The 26756-nt window shown below is 38.0% G+C and overlaps 1 protein-coding gene across 1 annotated transcript in view; it reads right to left on the bottom strand.

Annotated features, from left to right (window-relative positions):
- Nucleotides 1-26756, bottom strand: part of LOC307161854 (polymeric immunoglobulin receptor-like) — a gene marked incomplete at both ends in the record, with an annotated part of 42625 nt that overhangs the window by 5165 nt on the left and 10704 nt on the right. The window contains 2 exons of the mRNA XM_079876790.1: nt 17907-18215; nt 22271-22591. Coding sequence (XP_079732916.1) covers nt 17907-18215; nt 22271-22591 — 630 coding nt within the window. The remainder of the gene's footprint in view (nt 1-17906; nt 18216-22270; nt 22592-26756) is intronic.

Below are 26756 nucleotides of genomic sequence, written 5' to 3' on the forward strand. Positions count from 1 at the left end.
TCATTACAGACTAACGGTTTGAGGGGAGTGGTTAAGCGTTTCCCAACCCAAGCCGTCAAACCTACATCATCAGAGAAGGGACGCCATTCCAGACCGGAAGTAACTTTTCAGACTTTGATTAAAGATTACGACGGCAAACAATTTTTTTCTGTGTTTTAACTTGCACGGATTAATTGTTCACCACAAGACTAGTCATATGCGGTAACAAAGTAAATAGGGTCAATTTTGATTTCAGTTGGACTTTAAGAAAACATCTTCATCAGTTTTATAACACACATGTACTCCAAATACTCACAACACAACCAAATATAGAAACAAGCTGCAAAAGTTCACAGCACAACCAAATATAGAAACGCACTACAAATAGCACAGAACACAACGGAAATGACGAACCCGGCTGGGGCGTGCTTATTGCTGGTGAGCATCCCTATGCCCTACTCCCTTGAAGTGGGGACTTTGGAGTGAGACACTTGTGTGCCATTATGTAGCGGTGCCTCTTGGCGAAGGGAGCAACGAAAGACAACGTAATTTCCTCATTATTTTCACCTGGGATGTTCCTATGACAACGCAGACAGTGTCCATCAGCTGAATAGGCTGTTCTTACAACAGAAATTTCTTATTATTGCTGTTAACATAACTGTTGCAAATATACATTTTATACAAAAAAGTTGTAGATGTTATGCCGTAGGGCCTCTTTTGTAGCCGCATAGCCTTCTCTTGCCTATATTTCAGGCGAGGCGCATCTCAAACGAGCCTTATGACTTTACGAGTCAGTTCTTTTTATTAAGTTAAAAGGCTTGTTCACACTGAAGCGGCGCTGCACAGACCGATCGCTGTATGACATGAATGCACAGCGAGAGCTATTCATACACCGATCGGTCTGTGCAGCGCCGCTTCAAGTCGAACAAGCCTAAAACATACAGCAGAACCAATGTTGTCCGATCCCAAACGGTTATGGCAAGCCGTTTTAACTTTTATTCATTTCCAGGATATGAATCCTTGATATCAACAATTAAATTTTCACTAGTTAAAATGATAATTCTTGATATCAGGAATAATGTTTCTATTAGTAACAATGGCAATTTTTGATATCAGGAATTACATTTCAACTAGTAAAAATGTTCTTTCTTGATATCAACAATTGAATTTTAACTAGTAAAAACTATAATTCTTGATATTAACAAATGAATTTCAACTAGTAAAAACTATCATTCTTGATATTAACAATTTATTTCCTGGGAATGGCAATAGGCAAGCCGTTTTGACTTTTAATCATTCGCAGGATATAAATCCTTGATATCAACAACTACATTTTCACTAGTTAAAATGATATTATTGATATCAGGAATTAGATTTCCACTAGTAACAATGCTAATTCTTGATATCAGCATTTACATTTTCACTAGTTAAAATGATAATTCTTGAAAATGAAAATGTAGTTGTTGATATCAAGGATTCATATCCTGGAAATGAATAAAAGTTAAAACGGCTTGCCATAAACGGTTCTTTTTGCTGCTTCTTGTGACCATAGAACTTGCGAACATAGTTGGCTAACAACGGCTGTGTGTGTCCCAATTAAAAGGCTGGATCATTCGAAGGCCACGAAGGTCGGACTGAACGTTGTTAAATGGGACGGTCTAGCCTACGGAGGATTGTTCTTGTCGCCAACTGTGACAGCTGTCGTTGATGAGTGGCAGTAACGTTTGTATTTTTGAAAGTTATATTAAACTCTCTTAAAGGGGTTCACAAACTGTCTAAATATGTTCATCATGGTCCATTTCTATGATAAAGAGTATATAGGCTAATCTTATAAATCTGTAAACTAATCACATCTTAGTAATTTAAGTCAAAATTGGAATCACTTTCTATCTTTTTTAAAAGTTTTTTTTTTTTACATATGTATCATTAGATATTTGAGTAAGTTGAAACCCAATACTTTAAAGGTGTAATTCGGTTTACTTGTGTGTACAGAAATACATAATATAACCCAACAACACTTAGCCTACCTTTTACATTATTTACAATGTTATTTATAGCTTCATTATTTCATTTTTATATTGCATTATATTATGTTTATAATAAATATATAACTCAACAACAACACTTACCTTTTACATTATTTATAACATTATTTATAGCTTAATTAGGCTATTTCATATTTATTCTATTTTAATAAATTGCATTGTCAGAAAACAAAACTGTAATCCGTAAATCGTAATTTGGAAAGAAGATTTTTTACCTGATTGTACCGTCAGATACAAATAATAACCAGCATCTACAGTGTATTTGTCACCAATCTCCACAGCGCACCAGTAATATCCAGAGTCGGAGATCTCCAGTTTGTCCCATCGCACTGTAAAAATACTCTGGTCTGGATAATCAGTGATGGAATATTTTCCGTTCTTTCCTGCATATACACGGCAAATGCCCCAATTTCTCCCCCAACACAAATATTTCTGGTTTTCTTTATGTTGTTTATCATACACACATGGAATAATGCCAGATGATCCAGATTTCACTGCTATATTAAGTTCCAGTGTATTGACTCTAGCAGCACCTGTAGACAAGAAGAAACGTAGGGGAGAAAACATAAAACACAAACTGCACATGATGTATATAGTAGAATTAACTTAACCATTAATAACTTCAACCATTTAAAAAATGTAACAACAGACTGTACAATGGTTTAGTAATACTTTAAACAAAATTATATATATATTTTCTTACCCGAGATGTAAAGTAAAATCCCAGAGAGAATCAGAAGGTAAATCATGTCTATAGCGGAGTGTGTGTGCTATAGTGGAGTGTGTGTGTATGAGAGGAGCTGGTCACTTCTTGAAGTGTCTCTGTTTCCGTTTCAGAGCAGAAATATCATCATCACCTGAAACCACATAAAATAAGCGTCAGCAAGTGAACAAAGCAGCAGCAGCAAACTCAAACTATCACAACACAACAACAATCAACATTTTACTTATGGCTAATTTGATTTGTGAACAGGTTAAAGCATGTTAAAAGATACTGTAGTAGTGGTATAATCTGAATAAGCAGATTCTCTTGTTCAATTTGATATAAAACATTTACTCAAAAATACTAAATAAAACACTTTCTTCACCCACAATTACTGAACAAAATGTTGCATTATTCAAGTCACCATTTTGATAAAACTGTGAAAGTGATTAACACAAATTGTTATGTTTAATTGTTATTTAGTTTTTTAATCATGGGTTTTACTATTATATATATATATATGTGAATCTGCACTGTGGCCTTTGGACAGAAACCAACCACAGAAACACACGAGTCAGTAAAGAAGCAACACATTCACACAGAGACTGACCTCAGCTCCACCGGCACTGTTCACCACATGGGCATCAGAGTGTGATACATCCAGAACATATAGCAACATACTATATGCACCAGACGACAGACCAGGGACGGTTGTAACATTTTTGACATTTCTGTCTGTATCTTGGAGTTTTTTTAAGCCAGTTCAAAATGTGATTCAGGAACTAGTTACAAGTGTCAGCTATTAAATGACATCACTGTTATCTTTGCAGCACAAACAAAAAAATGTGTGGCTTAGTTTCAAACGAGGAGTGAAATGTTACAATACACAGTCCGGGTTAGTTGGTCGTGAGATAGCGTTGAACATACCCTGAGGTGAGATGTAACATTATGATATTCAACGGGGTGATATGTAACATTAGAAAATGTATATAAATGTATAAAAATGTATTTTTTCTATGAAAGGTTTTTATTCAACACAGGCTTTTTAACATAATTGGTGTGTGTGTGTGTGTGAACTGAATAAAATAAGCAAATGTGCACCAGCTTCAACAGTTGAACACTATTTGTGTGTTTGAGTGTGTTGTTCCTAGTTGGAAAAATTGGAAGTGTTACAATTAACATGTGTTACAATCATTTCAGGTCTCCCCTACACATTACAAAACAAGACAGGACAATAGACCATGAAGCCAAAGGCAAACAAAACAGAACACACACACACACACACGTTAGGTTTCAGTATCTTTGGCCATGTTTACAGCTGGTATTAAGATGTGTTTTGGTCGATCGGATCACAAGTAGACGAGGGAGACACATACATGTTTACACCTGGTGTTTTAATCCGTCTCTTTTGTCCATTTTCAAACACTTCTGTCCTGATTTCTTCGAGGGGAGGGTCTATGGGCGGGTAAATTTATGGACTTTTTCAGATCTTTCAATCTAATGGATGAAATAAGCTCACGCAATTTACATATTAACATATGACCGGAGAAAACAGAAAAACACACAGAGAGCAGTAGCTTTCGTTTCTGACAGCCACTAGACCAGCCGAATGTGTTGAGTAGAAATCAGGAATGGTGAGAAAACATTGTGCTTGGTACGTTTTTTGTCTTCAAACCAAACTTGGGTCTCCATCCAAACTTTAAATCCCGTCTGGCTAGCACACTTCCCATAATGTTTATGCATTATGTCAGTGGGTGGAGAGAAGACGGTCCGTTGAACAAGCGTCTGGATGCAGTCTCAGGATAAAGACTTGATGCTTGATGACTTGATACTTGAGTCAATGGTGTTAAAGTTGCAATCATTTTCTTCCATGTTAAACAAAGAAATGATGATGAACTTGCAATGTTAGTTTGACTCTGTGATGGTTGAGGAAGTTACACATGTCTTGATGTGTTGAGGCCTGTGTCTTGATGTGGTGTGTGAGCTCTGAGGCCGGGTGAGTTTAGATGGTGAGATTGGCCTTTAACTCCTCAGTGAGCCAATAGGAACTTAACCCATCACAGAAAACCTTCTGCATTTTTACATTATCAATGTCAAAATATTACATAATTTTCTATCTTTGAGGGGACATTTGGTCCTCTTGATGTAGGTTAAACAAGAACGAACACACACACACGAGTTTCCATGTTTTATGGAGAGTTTCCATAGACACAATGATTTTTATGTACAAACTGTATTCTATCTCCTAACCCAAAACAATCCTACACATCTCAGAAAACTTTCTGCATTTTTACATTTTCAAAAAACATAATTTATATGATTTATAAGCTGTTTTACTCATGGGGTCCAAAAAAAATTTCCCCACAAGATAAAAGATTTCTGGTATTTTCTGGTACACTTTGTGCTCATAACATACCTAAACCACACACACACACACACACACACACACACACACACACACACACACACACACACACACACTGAAAAGTCCACAGAGGAAAGGAGTCAAAAGATTTTTTGAACTACAAAAAAAACTACTACTATTTTTATTTTAAAATGTGCATGTTTGTAAAAATGCAAATGGAAACAGAAAGTGAAGGAATGATATGCACACAAATATATACCTATAACATATATAAATACTGTTAAAAAAGACTATCACATTTCAAAGAAGGCTAGTTATGAACTTGACTAATAGATTCATTTACGGTCCGTATAACGCTGTTCATATGGGTCCTTCTGAAAAAATGGGGCAGAGAGGGGGATCAAGCAAACCTAAAGTTAACTAAATGTGTTTATATCTGTGGATCTGTTAGATGTTCATGTAAAGCAAGCCTAAAAAAACTACAAAAAAAAAATGTCTTGTGATAGTTCTCTTCTGTTCCTGTGTTATTCTCACTGTTGTTGTTCACAAGTTCACACTTATATATAATTAGATGGAGTAAAGCTTTATGCGCATTTGGCTAACTAAAAGTGTGGAGGAGGGGTGGTGGAGGGATGCTGATAAACTGCAAACGAACAGAGGCAAGTCTGCTGTATATATACCTCTTATTGTTAATTACACTGAACAAAATGATAAACGCAACACTTTTGTTTTTGTCCCCATTTTTCATGAGCTGAACTCAAAGATCTGAGACTTTTTTTATGTACACAAAAGGCCAATTTCTCTCAAATATTGTTCACAAATCTGTCTACATCTGTGGTAGTGAGCACTTCTCCTATTCTGAGATAATACATCCACTTTACATGTGTGGCATATCAAGATGCTGATTAAGATCATACGAACCAGGCAGAACAGAAATTACACAAGCATCTTATTTCATTCTCCAAACTAAAATTACAATTCCATTCTTGTTTGGGTATCAAGCCCAACAAAACATCACTGACACACATTCAGACAAGAGTCAGGTATGTAAAAAGCAGAATTGAGAACTGCAGTGCAACAAGACATTTCACAAAGTAAGAGTGAATACACAGGGCTTAAATAGACAAAAGTGAACAAGATAATAACACACAAGTGGAAGTATCAGAACATGATTATCCAGGCAATGGGTTATGGGAAATGTAGTTCATGGTGAGATAAAGCAGAATGATGGAGTGCCCTCAGCTGGTGGTTGTGACACAGTGACAGTATCACAGTTATGTCAAATAAATGGATACATTTATAACATTTTTTTATATATATATTATTTATTTATTTATTTTTGTCTTTGACGTTTCATAATCGTTTTACCATTTAAATTTTGCTTTGAAATGGCAGGTGCAATTGTGACAACATGCCCCACTATATTGGTCATTGTAGAATGCAGCCTGGTCTCATTGTTAATACGTAGGTATTAATACGTAATTTTCAAAGATAGAAAACATACTTTTTGTACATTTGGATATATGCTAAAACGTAAGATATGGACATATCTGCAACATTTAAACGTAACATTATTACGACTTTATACCTACAAAACGTTAACTATTTACGAATCTTTCATATCATATATATCTGTATAATTTCCCTTTTACCGTTTTATAGATAAATGTAAGATCCCTTAACCCTTGTGTTATGTTGCGGGTCAATTTGACCCATTTAGATTTTCTAGTTGTTGGAAATACTGGTTAACTTATGTTTTTTTTTCTTGATATTTTGTGACTTTTTCTCATTTATCATCATGAACATGCATGCAAAGTTTCAACATGCTGGTGTTTTTTGACATATACAAACAAAATTACTGTTACTTTCGTGATGTTCGCGGCTCAATTTGACCCGCATAACGCTCTAAGGCAACTGTAGGCTACGACCCAAAATAATAACATTTCTTGGTTATATTTTGTTATTTAATTTTTTTACTACCTTATGAAGCTAAAAAATGAGGTTTTCCACACTTATTTCAATACAGAAAAATATTTTGTCAGCCACAGATGGTAAAAATTACCTATCATTTATTTTTTCAAGCTACCTGAAATAATATTAAACCTTTTTTTTTTTTTTATTGATATTTTGTGACTTTTTCACATTTATCATCATAAACATGCATGCAAAGTTTCAACATGCTGGTGTTTTTTTTTTGGACATATACAAACAAAATTACTATTACGTTTGTGATGTTCGCAGGTCAATTTGACCATCATAGTTAGCTATTCAAAAGCAACTGTACAGACACAAAATAAAAACATTTATTTTATGTATGTCAGGGCATCAACTCCAGTTCTAAGTGTAAGTGTATCTAAAAGTGCTCTAACCCAAACCAAACACACTTGAAAAAGCTAAATCTTGGTGATCAGAATTAATTGCAAATTACAAATGAAAATCTTTGACAGACACATAAAATAAGCTCTCATTTATATATTCAAGATATCTGAAATATCTTGAGACTTCGACATAGACAGCAGGAAAAATGAGCTCAGATTAATTAATTGTTCAGTTATGATGTTCTAAGCAAAAAAAAAAAAAAAAATTATATGCATATATATATAAATATAATGTATATTCAAATTTTGTCACAACAAAACAGTTTTTAAAAATGGTAAAAAAAAAAAAAACATTTTCATTAAATCATATCTTCAGATTTTTTGGAATATTTGACAAATGTTGACATTAAAAGTTTACAGTTTGTACCTGAATCTTTGTTGTTTTTCATAGTGTGATTTTTGAGGAATAGTATTGAATCCAATTAGGGTCAATTTGACCCGAACCATAAGGGGAGTGCACAAAATTCCAACATAACACAAGGGTTAACCCTACTCCCATACCTAAACATACAGAATATAATAAAAGGTAATGGACAGAGATGTGTAGGGAAATGGCAGTTTTATTAACAATATAGCATTAAAAGATATTTTGAGCCACTAATCCTACTCCTACCCCTAAACCTACCCATAACCATTTCTTAAAACTACGTAGGCTACAGTTATGAAGAAAAACAACAGACGTGTAATCACAATAATTTATTTATTGCAAAAATGTCAAAACCGGTACCAAAAGTCGTTTACATGACGATGTGTTGCAGTCGCAGTGAATACATCACTGAGATGTTAAAAAGTTACAATGAGAACATCACACATATGAGATGATTGTTGAACAGGTCAAGGCATCACGAATGATACATTACTTGGTTTTAAAAATTGTTGATATAAATTTGAGCAGATGAAGAGGTACATGGTAAAACTGTAGATACAATTCACCATCAGATGGCGTCACACTTACAGGACAGATGTGTATTAGGCTATATGAGCAATTTTACGTCCTTATTTATTGTGCAATTAAAATTAATTCAAAACAAAACATAAATAAACTAAAAAGTAAAATAACTTAGTTTTTTTTTTTTACTGTAATTTAATAACTACTAACAAAATTGCATTTCCGTAAGCCTACAATTTATGTAGGCCTAATTTGGACTTGCATGAAAATAAAAATGAAGGTTTCAGCTCTTTCTAACGTGTTGTTGTGTCACTTTTGTCCTCCATTCGGTCAAGAATCCATTCTGGAATGTCCCTGTGATGTAAAGATGCAGAGAAATGAAATGCACTTCAAGACTGGAATTATTCATTTTGTTTCAACTAAAAAAGCCAACTACATTTAAACACACACACACACAACGCTGACACATTTACAGTTTTAGCTGATACAACCTGTTAACTGTCAGTGTACCACCAGTGGGAAGCTTAGTGCTCTTTTTTATTGCCTTTTTTTCCATCACATATTTTATTATTCATCTTAAATTAGATATCATTCGAAACCTTAAACTACGGTGGCCGAGAGTGACATTTAACAGGTTTACACTAACTAAAAACTGAAATGGTACAAATAGATTTATTATTAATTTACAATCAATTACTTTCATTTGCTCATAACGTCATTAAGGAGCAGGGTGTGTATGGATATGAACTCACAGCCTTTCGAGGTTTTTTCACAGAGCTGTAGATCACGTCGCCCTCTGGATCCACTGACGATAAAGCCTGTGAATAAACATGATTAGATTATATTAGATATTAATCGAAAGCTTAAACTACGGTGGCCGAGAGAGCTCAACTAAAGAAAACACATGCAAATAGAAAAAAACACCAGCAAATTAAGAAAACGTGCTGCAAAAACTCAAAACGTACTCACAACGCTAAACACGTGTCTGTATTTGCAGCACGTGTGTGTTATCAAACTGATGATGTTTTCTTAATTTGCTGGTGTTTTTTTCTATTTGCTTGTGTTTTCTTCAGTTGCACTTGCAGCACATTGAGTGATCTCAGTATTCATCTTGTTCAACTCAGACATTGCCTTACGATGAAAGCGGTAGTTCAGCGGTGTGCACCTCAGGATCTCTAGGGCTGAATCCAAAATCGCCCCCTAATCCCTCATTCACTATTCCCTACGTTAGTCCACTAACACTGTTCACTTGAAGGAGTGAATGAAAAGGAGTGAGCAAATTCAGACAGCCGTTGAGCGTACATCGGTTATACCATAGATATCATATAATAAAGGCTAGATGTCTTACGGCGGAGTCACTTCCGGCATCACCGGCGGCCATCTTACCACAGGGAAGCTGTGAATTAAGGTGAGTGAGCAGCACGCACACAAATCCTCTTATCTCGCTGAAATCTTGACGGATTTACAAACGGTTTGGTTTCTTACAAACGTTATTAACGTGGCTATAATTCTTTCATATGGAAGTCCATTGTTATAATTATTCATATGTATGCAGTGTCATAACTACATCTCTGACGTTTATAACAAACCAAACCGTTTGAAAATCGGTAGAAAATTGAGCAAGTTATGGTTATTTAAATGTAGGCTACATGCATGTTACGAGTGAGCGAGCACCCTGTGGTAAGATGGCCTCCGTGTGCGGACGTCGACCCAGGGAGGCAGGGTTTAATATTTTCTTGAAGCTTCCCCAGGCGCCGCCATTGATTAGCCGACCCCCACCTGCTGTTAGCATTCCATTGACTCCCATTCATTTTGGCTTCACTTTGACAGCGAATAACTTTACATCTGAGGCGTTTAAAGAGTCCATTTGTCCATTATTTATTTCTAAAGAAACACAAAAATGTATAAAAGGCTCCATTACCTTGTATCTTACGTTTGTCACGGAATTGATGAATGTGAGACGAGGATACAGAGGAAATTTATTAGTAACATACAGACAAGGTACAAAAACTCAAAAACTCAGGACTCCAGGAACAGGAAACTCGGACAACGAACCAGCACAAGACTACAAACACAAGGAGGCTAAATAGGGGAACAAACAAAGGAGGGTAACGAGACAGACAGGTGGGACAAATTAACCAATAATCAGATAACAAGATGGGAGGGGCTAGACCAGCCATTCTCAAACTGTGGTCCGCGGAACACTAGTGGTCCGTGAGGGTACTGCAGGTGGTCCGTGGAAAGGCAAAATAAAATATAAAATAATATTTTTTTTTACCTTCATTTTACCAGGAAATTCCCATTTAAAAAAAGAAAAGTAAAAAGAATATGTAGGCCTATATTGATATAACATTTTAATTAAATTGTCAAGTTATTGTGTGATTACTAAAATAGCCTAGTGGTGTTCGGCCGTGACATTCAAGTTCAGTGCCGTTAGAACCACAACATTGGTTCGGTGGATAGCAACAGGTTCTCTGAAGAGAAAATGGCAGAGGCAAATATGTTCTCATTATCACATCACACGCATAGCCTTTAATGGTGCGTTCACAACGGACGAAATTTCGCTTCAAACTTTTGTTTTTACGCGCGTCAATTTAGCTCTTGATGCGCGAATTGATACAAAGTGGTCAAGCGTATCACTAGACGCGGCAGGCGCGAATTTCACATAATCCCTTTTTGAATTTGACGCGCTATTCGCGTCTGGTGTGTGAACGCAGTCGCACAGTTAGGCATAGGCAGTTTATATGAAACGAAATGTTTATAAATGGAATGAATAAGGCCTGTTATTATTTTATTTTCCAGTTAGTTTCTTGATCTCGCGTTTCTGAAATGTTTTGCAGATGTGCTGTTAAGTGGACAAACTTTTTGAGGACTTGTAAAACTCGGAAGATTAATAATCCCCTAAAATCGCCAAAGGTTTTGAAATGTTGACTATATTCCAGTGTTCTTATTACTGTATAGATTTCATACTACATTGCTATGGAAATAAGCCTGTTGTTCAAATGAACCCGATTATGCCCTTGGGCGCTTGAGTAGCCTAAATAAATAAATTAAATATGTGGCAGCCGTTGTGTGCAGTAAACTTTCCTTTAACAAGCCTGTTGTAGCCTACTGTGATGACCAGTTATAGTTTTAGTGCTAGTAAGCCTATTTAAAGGTGCAGATTAATTCAGGTAGGACTGTGTGTAGACATATTTTATGATGTGTATTATGAGGTGGTCCGCGAAAATTCTTGATTACAAATAGTGGTCCACACACTCAAAAAGTTTGAGAACCCCTGGGCTAGACAACAGACACGAGCACATGGCCCAAAATAACAAAACACCCATGTGCAGCACAAGACAGGACAGGCATGTGACATTACCCCCTCCCTACGGAGCGGCTACCAGACGCTCCATAAGACCAGGGCGGAACGGGAGGGACAGACCAGGGCGGGACGGGAGGGGCAGACCAGGGCGGGAAGGGAGGGGCAAAGGGAGGGACAGACCAGGGCGGGAAGGGAGGGACAGACCAGGGCGGGAAGGGAGGGACAGACCAGGGCGGGAAGGGAGGGGCAGACCAGGGTGGGAAGGGAGGGGCAAAGGGAGGGACAGACCAGGGCGGGAAGGGAGGGGCAGACCAGGGCGGGAAGGGAGGGGCAGACCAGGGCGGGAAGGGAGGGGCAGACCAGGGCGGGAAGGGAGGGGCAGACCAGGGCGGGACGGAGGGACAGACCAGGGCGGGACAAGGGGAATGGACAGTTCAGAAGACCAGGGAGGCACACAAAGTTCGGGAGTCCAGGGCGGAGACGACCGTCCATCGGGCGGCCAGGGCGGAGACGACCGTCCATCGGGCGGTCAGGGCGGAGACGACCGTCCATCGGGCGGCCAGGGCGGAGACGACCCCTCGGGCGGCCACGGCGTAGACGACCCCTCGGGTGGCCACGGCGGAGACAGCTCAGGAACTGGAACTGGCACCACCGGCTCAGGAACTGGCACCACCGGCTCAGGAACTGGAACTGGCACCACCGGCTCAGGAACAGGAACAGACACCACCGGCTCAGGAACTGGAACAGACACCACCGGCTCAGGAACTGGAACAGACACCACCGGCTCAGGAACTGGAACAGCCATCACCGGCTCAGGAACAGACACCACCGGCTCAGGAACTGGAACAGACACCACCGGCTCAGGAACTGGAACAGCCATCACCGGCTCAGGAACAGACACCACCGGCTCAGGAACTGGAACAGACACCACCGGCTCAGGAACAGACACAGGCACCGGCACCGGCTCAGGAACAGACACCGGCTCAGGAACAGACACAGGCACTGGCTCAGGAACAGACACAGGCACCGGCCCAGCGGTCATCTTGTCCAGAGACACAGGCTCGGCAGCGGCCATCTTGTCCGAGGACACAGGCTCGACGACGGCCATCTTGTCCGGAGACGGGCTCGGCGGCTACCATCTTGCCCTGAAACACAGGCTCGGCGGCGGCCATCCTGTCCGGAAACACAGACTCGGCGGTGGCCATCTTGTCCAAAGACACAGGCTCGGCAGACGTGACGTGAACAGTCTCGGCGGCAGCCATCTTGTCCGAAGACACAGGCTCGGCAGGCGTGACGTGAACAGGCTCGGCTGCGGCCATCTTGTCGGAAGACACAGGCTCGGCAGACGTGACGTGAACATTCCTGGGAATTTCTAATCTTGAATAGCGTCGAAAAATAATCCAACAACGTTTCAGCAGGCGTCTTGTCAGGGGACACAGGCTCTGCGGCGGCCATCTTGTCTGGTGACACAGGCTCGGCAAACGTGACATGAACAGTCTCTGGCTGGGCAGACGTGACGTGAATAGTTACGGAGGGAGCCTTTCTCCTCCTGTGTTTTGGAGCTACCGGACTCTGGACCACCGGCACTGGGACCACCGGCACTGGGACCACCGGCACTGGGACCACCGGAACTGGGACCACCGGAACTGGGTCCACCGGAACAGGGACCACCGGAACTGGCATGGAGGAAGTCTTCCTTCTCCTCCTCCGTTTCGGGACCACCGGAACTGGTACCACTGGACTCGGGACCACCGGAACTGGGACCACCGGAACCGGGACCACCGGAACAGTCACGGAGGGGTTCTTCCTTCCTCTCCTCCGTTTCGGGACCAGCGGTGAAGGCTTGCCTTTCTGCTGACCATCGTCTACCATGGTCCCCTCCTCCTCCATAGTCCTTTGAGCGCACCTGGCGAAATATTCGAACAAGGAAATTGAAGATTCCTTATCCTCCCCAGAAAAAATTTCACACCGCTGAATCCACATATCTGGCTGGTTCGTTCTGTCACGGAATTGATGAATGTGAGACGAGGATACAGATGCAGAGTAAATTTATTAGTAACATACAGACAAGGTACAAAAACTCAAAAACTCAGGACTCCAGGAACAGGAAACTCGGACAACGAACCAGCACAAGACTACAAACACAAGGAGGCTAAATAGGGGAACAAACAAAGGAGGGTAACGAGACAGACAGGTGGGACAAATTAACCAATAATCAGATAACAAGATGGGAGGGGCTAGACAACAGACACGAGCACATGGCCCAAAATAACAAAACACCCATGTGCAGCACAAGACATGACAGGCATGTGACAACGTTATGGCCCCGTAGAAGCAGTTTTTGTACAAATAGGCTAACGATTGCGTCATAACCACGCGACTCTCAGTCGCACAGTAGAGAGATTACCGTATGGACAGGAGGAGAAGCTCGCATGCAGTCGGGGGGACGTGGAGGCAAAATGACTAAATAATTAATCAGAATACTTAAGTTTCTCCTGCTCCTAGCTCATGGACAGCTCCTACTCACACTTTCCGTCTCTGCAAGTTTCGGAAGGGAATGATTCAGATTTCTCTTGGCACAGCTACTAGAAGACAGACGGGATGCATACGTCACATCTACGTCGTCAAGCTCAGTTTGAGTCTGCGCAGTACGGTCAGCCATCAGGAAGTGAGTGCTTCTAATTGACTTCACTTGTCTCCGTTGAAACATATGGGGTCGCTGTGTCCAGTTTATATACTGTCTATGCGTCGACCTCCATTGGCCAGCAGCGCGGATGAGACTAGCCTTTATTATATGATATCTATGGGTTATACACTCTTTATTGCACTAATTGCGGTGCATTATGGGATTGAATAAGTGCACTCAATAACGTCCACTATGGTTTCGGACACCACTACAAATGGCTGTCCCCTCAAATAATGCCCTATTTGTGGGTATAGGGGGCGATTTCAGATTCAGCCTAGTACTTTCTTTCTTTGTTCAGTTTGTTCGGCCTCGTCAATACTTTGTGGAAGTTTATCCTGTGGTCCTGTTGTCTGAGAATTATATTAAAGACTTTTGATCCTTCATCTTTATACACGTGTTTACAACAAACCGTGACACTTGATGGCTATTTTTAGTGCTAAACGAAATCTCAAGAACCTCAATCTCAAAAACACAGCTTGGTTAGCATATGGTTTTGATTTTATAGCAATTTCAGAGTCCAAATTGTTTTGTAAAATATATTTTTGCATAAAATAAGTTTAGTACAGAACATTTTCTTTACAGTAAACTTAAAGTAACTTTTTTTTAAAAGTGTTTTTACTTCAGCAATCTTATTCCAAAGTGACATTTAACAGGTTTACACTAACTAAAAACTGAAACGGTACTAAATAGATTTATTATTAATTTACAATCAATTACTTTCATTTGCTCATAACGTCATTAAGAAGGAGCAGGGTATGGATATGAACTCACAGCCTTTCGAGGTTTTTTCACAGAGCTGTAGATCACGTCGCCCTCTGGATCCACTGACGATAAAGCCTGTGAATAAACATGATCAGCTTAAGAATAAGAATTCTGGGGATTTCCATTTATTTCCTTTTTAGCATTTAGTAATTAACTTGCAATAAACACTTTAAATCCTTCCTCTTGTGTCAGACATGAGCTGTAAATGATGTGAAGAAACTGTATCTCAAAATAGAAAATCCAAGTCCACCTTCAGTGTTCTGCAAGGTAGGCAAAAGTTTTTTGTGCTAATTTTAATTTCCTGTCGCTGTGCATGCACTTTTATTCTGTGTGGCAGTGTAAACAACAGCTCAAAACCCTTTTATTTAAAGGCTAAATGTACACAATATTGTTTCTTAACTGCAGTGTGACTCAGTCATTCAGAGCATTCAAAGACGACACTTACTGCCTTCTGAAAGATCACAGAACTGTAAATCACCGAACTGCCGTCCACTGAGGCCGAAGACTGTGAAGAAACAACTGATGATCATTAATGTTCAATCATCATCTCAGTAAATGTCTACAGAGAGGACTGATGACTTACAGTAGCGGCTGCTGGACTGATGGATGTCATCTGGTTTTCAGAGGCGGTCTGCATCAAACACAAACACAGATTTAGATTCTTTTCTGAAGATCTCTGAACTCCATCAGTGTGTAAAATACTTACTGTATTACTGGTGGTGTTAAAATGTTCTTCTTCTCTAATGTGACCCCTCTCTGTCAGAGTGAGATATGAAGATTAAATATCATAATATTTTCCATAGACACTGTTAAAAAAAAAACCTTTATGGAATCTTTCCATTGCAAAGTTTCTTTATAATGTAAAAAATGGTTATTTTAAGAACTGTGCACTGAAAGGTTTTTTGGGGAACCAAAAATGTTCTTCTATGGTATTGTTGTGAAAACCAGCTTTTGGAAACTTTATTTTTAAGATTATACAATTACAGTTGACAGGGTTTATGAATGGCATATACAAAAGATATAAAATACTTGATTCTGATTGGTCAGTTGTATCTTTTTGTTGTCACATGTGTGTGTATCATGATGCAAAACTAAATTTGACCTGGTTTTTGTCCCTGTTTTTGTAATTGTGCTAGTTTGATGCCTCTCGAGTCACTTTCTTCTCACATACTGTAATCCATATATACAGTATATTATGTCCATTTATTGATTTCTTTATTAAATGGCTGTAAATGAAGCACAATAATATACTGTCAGTCCTCCAGAAGTGTAAAGAGAAAACTCACCCGACTTCTTTCTCAGCCTCCAGGTTACTATTACAACGAGAAAAACAAGCAGGAACAGCACAAGCGTCGCTACAAGACTCATGAGCAGAATCACATCATGCCTGTAGTGATGGAGAGACATATTTGTGTTTATCATACAGAACTATTCTCACTTTAATGTGCAGCAAATTCATCTGTTAAAGCTTTGTTTCTAATTTAGAGATGCAATATAAGAAAATTAATTGAGGCTGGTGTTAGAGTTGGATGAGCTTTATCTCTGCAATTAAAATTAACGTTACATTATTAGGTTATCAGGTATCAGTTGCAATGAATGACTGAATAACAATGTTCACACTTACATGTGTGTCTCAGGTCTTAAATCAGTAATCATAACTGCTGCCAACAACAGAAACAGAGAAACAAGTTTCTTAGTGTTATCATTAATAAAATAAGCTGTTTGTTATGGGAGCCGGTTTCAACCGCATAAGGAAAAAAACGAATGCCTTTGTAAATCATAATTATGACATAGAAAGTTGACTTTATGTTAATCGTGACTTTTGATGTCATAATTATGACGTTTGATGTCATAATTATGAATTTTGATGTCATAATTATTACTTTTTTTCTTATAATTTAGACTTATGTCATAATTTTCTGTTATAATTATGAATTAAGCATGATTTTATATGTTTTTCATACTTTTAATGTCATCATTAAAAATGCTGTTGTAATTATGACTTTTTATTTTATAATTTTGACTTATGTCACAGTCTCAGCATTTTATGTCATAATTATTTCTATAGCATAATTTTTTTTTGTCATAAATTCTACTTTTATGTAATAAATATGATTTACTAAAGCATTATTTTTTTCCGTATGTGGTTGAAATTGGCTTCCATTGTATGCAGTGCATCTAAACAACGACTGTCTCCAGAGTATTTTTTTTTTTTCTGATGGATAAATTATTACACATGTCATTTCATAATTGGTAATTAAACACATTAAAAATATTTGATCTGATTAACCCAGTTCAGCTGCTCCTTACTGTTTATTATTTCATTCACACTTGTAGGATTTCTGTTTGCAGATGTCTGAGTTGTGTACCTGCAAAACAATGTAAAAAGAGAGAGAAAAATATGTTCCCTCAAAAATTAAAGTAAAATCGAGTCTTATCATTCCAAACCTGTATGTAAACTTTATATTCTTTCTTATGTGGAACACAAAAACAATGTTGTATGCTCTTCTCGTGTACTTCTTTCTTTCCTTAAAAAATACCTAATCAATCCAAATTGTGAACAAATAATTTTTCCCAGTTTTGGGAACAGGATCAAAAGGTTTTCGGGCTACAAAAGTATTTAGATGCATTTGATTCTTTTAAATGGTCAAAGAGTACACCTACTTGACTGTCTTGGGGTCAGATGGTGTAGCTGTTGGAATATGTGTCACTGAAAGGAGAAAAACATGAAGTTATTTTTAGGCCTTTAAGAGTGTCTCCATTTTTATAGCTGAACTTATTTGTGATCTTACCAGGTTTGGGTTCATTGACACTGAGTTGAACAGGAACCTGCAGATCTTCAGCAGAGCAGAGGTACCATCCAGAATCACTGAGTCTCAGTCCAGTCATCAACACAGTGAAGGAGCTTCTCCCATCATCACTGATCTGGACTGATGAATTCTGGGATGTGTCAGTCCTCTTCTCAGTGTAACAGCCCTCATCTTTATATCTGCACCACTGTTTGAGTTTATTCTGATATCCAGAGCTGTAGAAACACTGGACACTGACATTATCACCTTCATGTCCAGATACACTGCTGCTCTTCACAGACACATCAGGAGCTGAAAACAGTCAAAAAGACGATAACATTTGTCCATCAATTGTCTTATTGGCTATAAAATGTAAATAGGCCTATCTAAATTCCCTTGATATTGATTTATTTGATATTTGTAAGTGTTTACTACATGGTTGGTAAAACACAATAAAACTGGTTTTATTTTTAAACAGTTACAGTCACAGAACCGAAAAATGTGGAAGTTTGGTTCCTGTACTATAGAAAGTTCATTCTTCAATTGATATGCAGGAACGCTGTTCTAAAATACTCAAAATTAATAAAAAATAACATAATTTCTGTTTCCATATTAAAACAATGTCTCCTGCACTTATACCGCTTAACTGCTTTTTTAAACCACATTCAGCGAGTAATGTGATCCAGAACGAATCACTCTTATGAGACGGTTCTTTTCAGTGCATTAAAAAAGAGGCTACAGAGCAACCAGTCCAACTCCAGAATCAATAGGCTTGTTTGAGAAGAGCAAAATCTGCGCAGAAGCGATCACCAGTGATCACCGCGAAATGCCAGTTAGAAATGTGTCCGAGTGTGGTCTTGTACCATATAGACTGTATAAAAGGCTCTGATGTCCTGCTGACGTAGGCGATGTAAAAAAACTCTTTTGCGAAGGCGAGGCGGACGTGTCGGATTCTGCAGTTGATCTCCACCGACTGCGCTGAGTAAAAGCACGATGGGAAACGATTTGCTAATGACACAGCTTAATGTTCATTGGTTTAAACAACCGTAATATATTGTTTTCTTTTACAATGTTTGATTTTAAAACCCTGATATCCTGCTTTTATGTGTATAAATGACGTGTGACTATTCCTAAACTTTCTGACAGTGCGATTTCTCTATGGGTTATGTGATTGTTGTCATATTTAGGCCTGTAAAATAAATAAAAACATATCTGTGGGCCTAATAAACATATCTTTTAAATGGAAATAAATAAGTACTTTGGGTGTCTCGTTCATCATATTTATTTTCATATAAAAGCAACAGAACTTAAGCAACAGTTTATCAGCAACAAACCGCACGAGTGTGAATCCCACGATATCCACCCTTGATATCAAAGGTGTCTGATCCACTACGAGAAGTTTTATCTTTAAGATGTGTGTGTCATCATATGGACAGTAAAAGAGCACACACAATCCCTTTTCTAATTTGAATGGAATGGTAAAAGCGTGTTGGTACGTGACAGGAGGCCCTACGGTGGCTGAGAGAGCTCAACGCACTGCAACTGAAGAACACACATGCAAATAGAAAAACACCTGCAAATTAAAGGGGTGGTTGATTATGATTTCACTTTTCTAACTTTAGTTGGTGTGTAATGTTGCTGTTTGAGCATAAACAACATCTGCAAAGTTACAACACTCAAAGTTCAATGCAAAGGGAGATATTTCCTTTTAAAGAAATTACTTTTTAAGGACTACAACAAACGGCTGGTAGAGACTACACAACATTCCTCACGGGTTAGTGACATCACCAACCCTAGAATTTATATAAACCCCGCCCCCTGAACACGATTTATAGATTATCAAGACAGGATATGCTAATCAATGACTAGAAGATAACTACACATAAGTTACATAAATTCACCAACTAACCATTCAGAAATGTTGTCACTTCATCTTGAGTCTCTCCATCTTTCTGACTCCGGTTTGAACATAAAAGGCTAAAAGATTTTGAAAATTTCAGTGCGTGTCTGTGTGAGGTAAAAGGACACAAGCTCTTGAAGCTCCGCCCCCTGTGCCGGGAGCAGCAGCTCATTTGCATTTAAAGGAACAGACACAAAAACGGTTGCGTTTTTGCTCACCCTCAAAAAGTGACAACTTTAACATGCTATATAAAATATATGAGGGTTTTTTGAGCTAAAACTTCACATACACACTCTGGGGACATCAGAGACTTACTTTACATCTTGTGAAAAGGGCATTATACCACCCTTTAAGAAAACATCTTCATCAGTTTTATAACACACGTGTACTCCAAATACTCACAACACAACCAAATATAGAAATGCGCTACAAATAGCACAGAACAGATCGGAAATGATGAACTCGGCTGGGACGTGCTTATTTCTGGTGAGCATCCCTATGCCCTACTCCCTTGAAGTGGGGACTTTGGAGTGAGACACTTGTGTGCCATTATGTAGCGGTGCCACTTGGCGAAGGGAGCAACGAAAGACAACGTAATTTCCTCATTATTTTCACCTGGGATGTTCCTATGACAGCGCAGACGGTGTCCATCAGCTGAATATCTGTTCTTACAACAGACATTTCTTATTATTGCTGTTAACATAACTGTTGCAAATATACATTTTATACAAAAAGTTTTAGACATTATAGCCTATCTGTGTGTGAGTGAGTGCCTCAACTTTAAAACTTGCCATCTCATGTTTGGACCCTGCATTACCTAAAATTTCTTATGAAACATATTTAAACATAACATGACAAAATTTGTACAATGTAAGTGATGTATGGATTAATATCTTACCCTGATGTTCTATTTATCTATATTTTTTATTGCAGCTCATTGTTAACTCTTTTCTCATTTGTGTTCTGATGACATTGAACATATTGTTAATGCATTTTGTATATTGTATACAAAGTTGTTTGTCATAAACATGTCATCTCTGTATGTTTTGCAAAAAAAAAAAAAAAAAAGGAAAGAAAAGAAAAGTTGTGAACTTTTGCACCGTATTTCTGTATTTGGTTGTATTGTGTGTATTTGGAGCACACGTGTGTTAAAAAACTGATGAAGATGTTTTCTTAATTTGCGGCTGTTTTTTCTATTCGCATGTGTTTTATTCAGTTGGATTGTGCTCTCTGCCACCGTAGGGCCTCCAAGGGTAGAATATGATGAACAAATCTAAAAATGTTCCACATATGGTTGAAAATACCATCATTGGCCTAGAGCGAGTGAATGATAACACTGAATGATAACATAAGACATTGAATGATAACATTAAGACTATAAAAGAGGAAGGATGCCCTCCCTTCACTGTCACACTGCAGCCACTCTGCTGGCCTTTACTTAAGAGAAAATTCTGTGTGACTGTATGACTGCTGGCCTTAACTCGAGGCGCATCTCAAACAAGCCTTATGACTTTACGAGTCGGTTCTTTTTATTAAGTTAAAAGGCTTGTTCACACTGAAGCGGCGCTGCACAGACCGATCGGTGTATGACATGAATGCACAGCGAGAGCGATTAGCAGACGACACTGTATGCTTTTGAATCGCTCTCGCAGTACTTTGATGTCATACACCGATCGGTCTGTGCAGCGCCGCTTCAAGTCGAACAAGCCTAAAACATACAGCAGAACCAATGTTGTCCGATTCCCAAACGGTTATTTTTGATGCTTCTTGCGACCATAGAACTTGCGAACATAGTTGGCTAACAACGGTCGTGTCCCAATTCAAAGGCTGGATCATTCGAAGGCCACGAAGGTCGGACTGAACGTTGTTAAATGGGACGGTCTAGCCTACGGAGGATTGTTCTTGTCGCCAACTGTGACAGCTGTCGTTGATGAGTGGCAGTAACGTTTGTACTGGACTTTTTGAAAGTTATATTAAACTCTCTTAAAGGGGTTCACAAACTGTCTACATATGTTCACCATGGTCCATTTCTAAGATAAAGAGTAGCCTATATATAGGCTAATCTTATAAATCTGTAAACTAATCACATCTTAGTAATAAGTCAAAATTGGAATCACTTTCAATCTTTTTTAAACATATTTTTTTACATATGTATCATTAGATATTTGAGTAAGTTGAAACCCAATACTTTAAAGGTGTAATTCGGTTTACTTGTATTATAACCCAACAACACTTAGCCTACCTTTTATATTATTTACAATGTTATTTATAGCTTCATTATTTCATTTTTATATTGTATTATATTATATTTATAATAAATATATAACCCAACAACAACACTTACCTTTTACATTATTTATAACATTATTTATAGCTTCATTATTTCATATTTATATTATATTTTAATAAATTGCATTGTCAGAAAAAAAAAAAACTGTAAATCGTAATTTGCAAAGAATTTTTTTACCTGATTGTACCGTCAGATACAAATAATAACCAGCGTCTGGGGTGCCACCAATCTCCACAGCGCACCAGTAATATCCAGAGTCGGAGATCTTCAGTTTGTCCCATCGCACTGTAAAAATACTCTGGTCTGGATAATCAGTGATGGAATATTTTCCTGGCTTTCCTGTTGCATATGCCATTATGCTGCAAGTGCCCCAATCGCTCCCCCAACACAAATATTTGCGGTTTTTTTTATGTTGTTCACCATACACACATGGAATAATGCCAGATGATCCAGATTTCACTGCTATATTAAGTTTCAGTGTATTAACTCTAGCACCACCTGTAGACAAGAAGAAACGTAGGGGAGAAAACATAAAACACAAACTGCACATGATGTATATAGTAGACTTATAACTTTAACCATTTAAAAAATTTAACAACAGACTGTACAATGGTTTAGTAATACTTTAAACAAAATTATATATATATTTTTTCTTACCCGAGATGCAAAGTAAAATCCCAGAGAGAATCAGAAGGTAAATCATGTCTATAGCAGAGTGTGTGTGTGTGTGTGTGTGTGTGTGCATGAGAGGAGCTGGTCACTTCTTGAACCGTCTCTGTTTCCTCCTGTTTCCGTTTCAGAGCAGAAATATCGCCTGAAACCACATAAAATAAGCGTCAGCAAGTGAGCAAAGTAGCAGCAGCAAACTCAAACTAGCCACAACACAACAATCAACATTTTACTTATGATTTAATTTGATTTGTGAACAGGTTAAAGCATGTTAAAAGATACTGTAGTAGTGGTATAATCTGAATAAGCAGATTCTCTTGTTCAATTTGATATAAAACATTTAAATGTTAAAAATTTAAATTAACTCAAAAATACTAAATAAAACACTTTCTTCACCCACAATTACTGAATAAAATGTTACATTATTCAAGTCACCATTTTGACAAAACTGTGAAAGTGATTAACACAAACTGTTATGTTTAATTGTTATTTAGTTTTTAATCATGGGTTTTACTATACATACATTATATATATATATATATATATATATATATATATATATATATATATATATATATATATATATACTGTATATATATTATATATATATATATATATATATATATATATATATATATTTTTTTTTTTTTTTTTTTTTTTTTTTAAATATTACAACACAAAATATTTCAAAACACTATTCATAGCAAAGAATATAGGAAATTATATTAAAGTTTGAGATAAAAAGTATTGCATCCATCCCCAGTGTCTTTTTTTCTTTAAAATAATTCACAGTTATGTATTTAAAATGTATTCAAGAATATTTAAAAATGTGTTGTGGCTACATTGGTTCCTGTAGTGAGCGTGCAAGTAAAATAATAATGTGTGAGTGTGAATCTGCACTGTGGCCTTTGGACAGAAACCAACCACAAAAACACACAAGTCAGTAAAGAAGCAACACATTCACACAGAGACTGACCTCAGCTCCACCGGCACTGTTCACCACATGGACATCAGATACAGTGTGATACATACATATATGGGCAGACAAAAAACTGATGTCACTGTTGACGGCCATTCAAAAGAAAAAAGTAGTGTATATCCAGAATATATAGCAACATATATGCACCAGACGACAGACCAGGGATGGTTGTAACATTTTTGACATTTCTGTCTGTATCTTGGAGTTTTTTTAAGCCAGTTCAAAATGTGAATCAGGAACTAGTTACAAGTGTCAGCTATTAAATGACATGGCTGTTATCTTTGCAGCACAAACAGAAAAATGTGTGGCTTAGTTTCAAACGAGGAGTGAAATGTTACAATACATAGTCCGGGTTAGTTGAAACATACCCAGAGGTGAGATGTAACATTATGATATTCACCGGGGCGATATGTAACATTAGGAAATTAAAAATATATATATATATTTTGAAAGCTTTTTATTCAACACAGGCTTTTTAACATAATTGGTGTGTGTGTGCGTGTGCGTGTAACAAAACTGAATAAAATGAGCAAATGTGCACCAGCTTCAACAATTGAACACTATTTGTGTGTTTGTGTGTGTTGTTCCTAGTTGGAAAAATTGGAAGCGTTACAATTAACACGTGTTACAATCATTTCAGGTCTCCCCTACACATTACAAAACAAGACAGGACAATAGACCATGAAGCCAAAGGCAAACAAAACAGAACACACACACACACACACACACACACACACACACACACACACACACACACACAGTGGCGGATTTAGCAAATTGGGGGCCCAAGGCGAAAGTATGTATGGGGCCCCCCCATTCGATCTTTAAAAGAGAACGAAACATTTTTTTACAGACTGAATGGTGGATAGGCAGGTAAAGCTAATCTACAGGGAAGTAAAGGTTGGAGAGGAAAAAAAAAACTTTCCCTTTAAATCCTGCATACATTTTCTTTAATCCAAAAAGCAGAGAACACACAAAGTGTAGCACTACACAAACTAATAGTCACAATGGCACCCAACAGAGAATACGGTTTCAGATAACACCAGAACAATCTAGCATCACAATAAGTGTATTGTGATATCAAAACATTTTAGTAACTAAACAGAAACATGTTACAATGTTTACATGGTACAATTTCTGGTAAGCTACGTTTTTTTTTTTTTTATTGCTTGACACAAATGTCACGATTTCAATTCAATTCTTGTGATTTGATTCAATATTGACTCATTTGGATAAATATTAGGTACGCAAGATAGGCGTTAATTTTTCCAAAGAAAAAAAAACTCACATAATGCTGTAAACATATATTAAACTCAAATTTTTTATTATAATAACAATTTGAATAATATATTTTAATAATATAAGTAAAAAAATATCCTAAATATGTAATATATTACACATATTTAGCAAAGTAATCTTTTTTCTAGCCAACTAACATGCTATATATTACGGCTTTCCTGAGGTAACGTAACGTTAAGTGACATAATTGTTCTCCAGCTGTTTTATTGACGTCTTTCCAAGGTTGAAAAACACTGATTGATCGATATATAAGGAATATACATTTCGGCAAGTTGTACTATATCTTTCAACATTGTTCATTCGTGTTTATTCACTATTAGCTAGTAGAGAGAATCGATTCGGTTCACCTGCTGCTAGTGATCTGTCACGTCACATTTACAAGCGCCAAAACGGTATTTATAAGAGGGGCGAACTTCGGAGAGGTGATGTTGCATTTTGCTCCAAGCAAATCCACGTATATCCATGTGAGTGTGTTAACATTATTCTCACCTAGCGCCACTTCACAGCTAACGTTAAGTTAGATGCTGCTGCTGCTGTAGAGGCATGTTCAACGCTTTGGACGTTGTTGTTCCTGTCTGTATCCCCAACAGTAGCCGTAAAAAAATTGTCATCTTTGGCAGCGTTGCCAAATACTTATCTGCGTCTTTTCGCTTTTTTCTTTTATTTGAGCCGCTTGGGTAACTTCGTTTCATCTTCACGTTTAGACTCGTTTTATATCGTCTCTGTTTGTGTACGTCCCAGTCCTCCTGTCACTGCGTGTTTATCTTTCGCGCCGCGCACCGTTACGGACTAGTCCATTTCATTGTGAAAGTCGGGGGTGTATGTGTAGAGACGGATAACCATGAAGGCATGAACTGGACATTTTAACTACTACTTCAACGTTTCAACGTATTTCTTAAGAATATTAATACAATTTACCATGCTTTTGAAGCGTTCATGATGATAAGATGCTTTTTTTTTTTTTTTTTTGAGGTTGGTTGGGGGCCCCCCTACTACGACTGCTGGTAGGGGGCCCCAAGCCGCCGCCTACCTATCGCCGGTTTCACACCGCAAGCGTCAGCGGCGCGTGAGCAGCGCGTATTTTTTTCGGCGTCCATGTTAATCAATGAGTGCATTCACACCGCACGCAGAAGCGGCGCGGCAGCGCGTAGCAGGAGCAGAGCAGGAACAGCAGTGCGGCGATAGTTTCGGCGCCCAGTCTATTTTTAACGCGCCGCTTACGCTGAATTAAAGTGACACGCATTGATCAAGGCCAAAATACACCGCAGTTTTACCCCAAAAGCGCATTGATGATATCTATTGTGTTTTAAACAGTCACTCAAATGACCAACAGCAATTTAAAAAGAAAACAAATGTCCAAAAACAAACTTGTTGCCCGAACAATAAAAACAAAGACGAATCAAAAGTTATATAAATGAAATGATTAATAAAATAAGCTTCTTGACAAGTCTTTTCTCTTAAATGTATTTGAAAACGAAATAAAGCAATGCCAACTTACCCTGATTATAGAGTACTCTGTCTATACACACGCTGCGGTTCAGCCGCGCGTGACAAACGCTGCCAGTGTGAAAGCAAAACGCTCGTGTCCTGCTCCTGCTCACCATATGCACTGCTCCTGCGCTGCTTACGCTCTGCTAATGCATGCAGTGTGAAACCGGCGTATGCCTCTATGTTAAGACCGCCACTCAGTGTTGCCAGATGTACGATAATTATCGT

Source organism: Squalius cephalus, assembly GCF_949319135.1.
Source record: "Squalius cephalus genome assembly, chromosome: 7".
Taxonomy (NCBI): domain Eukaryota; kingdom Metazoa; phylum Chordata; class Actinopteri; order Cypriniformes; family Leuciscidae; genus Squalius; species Squalius cephalus.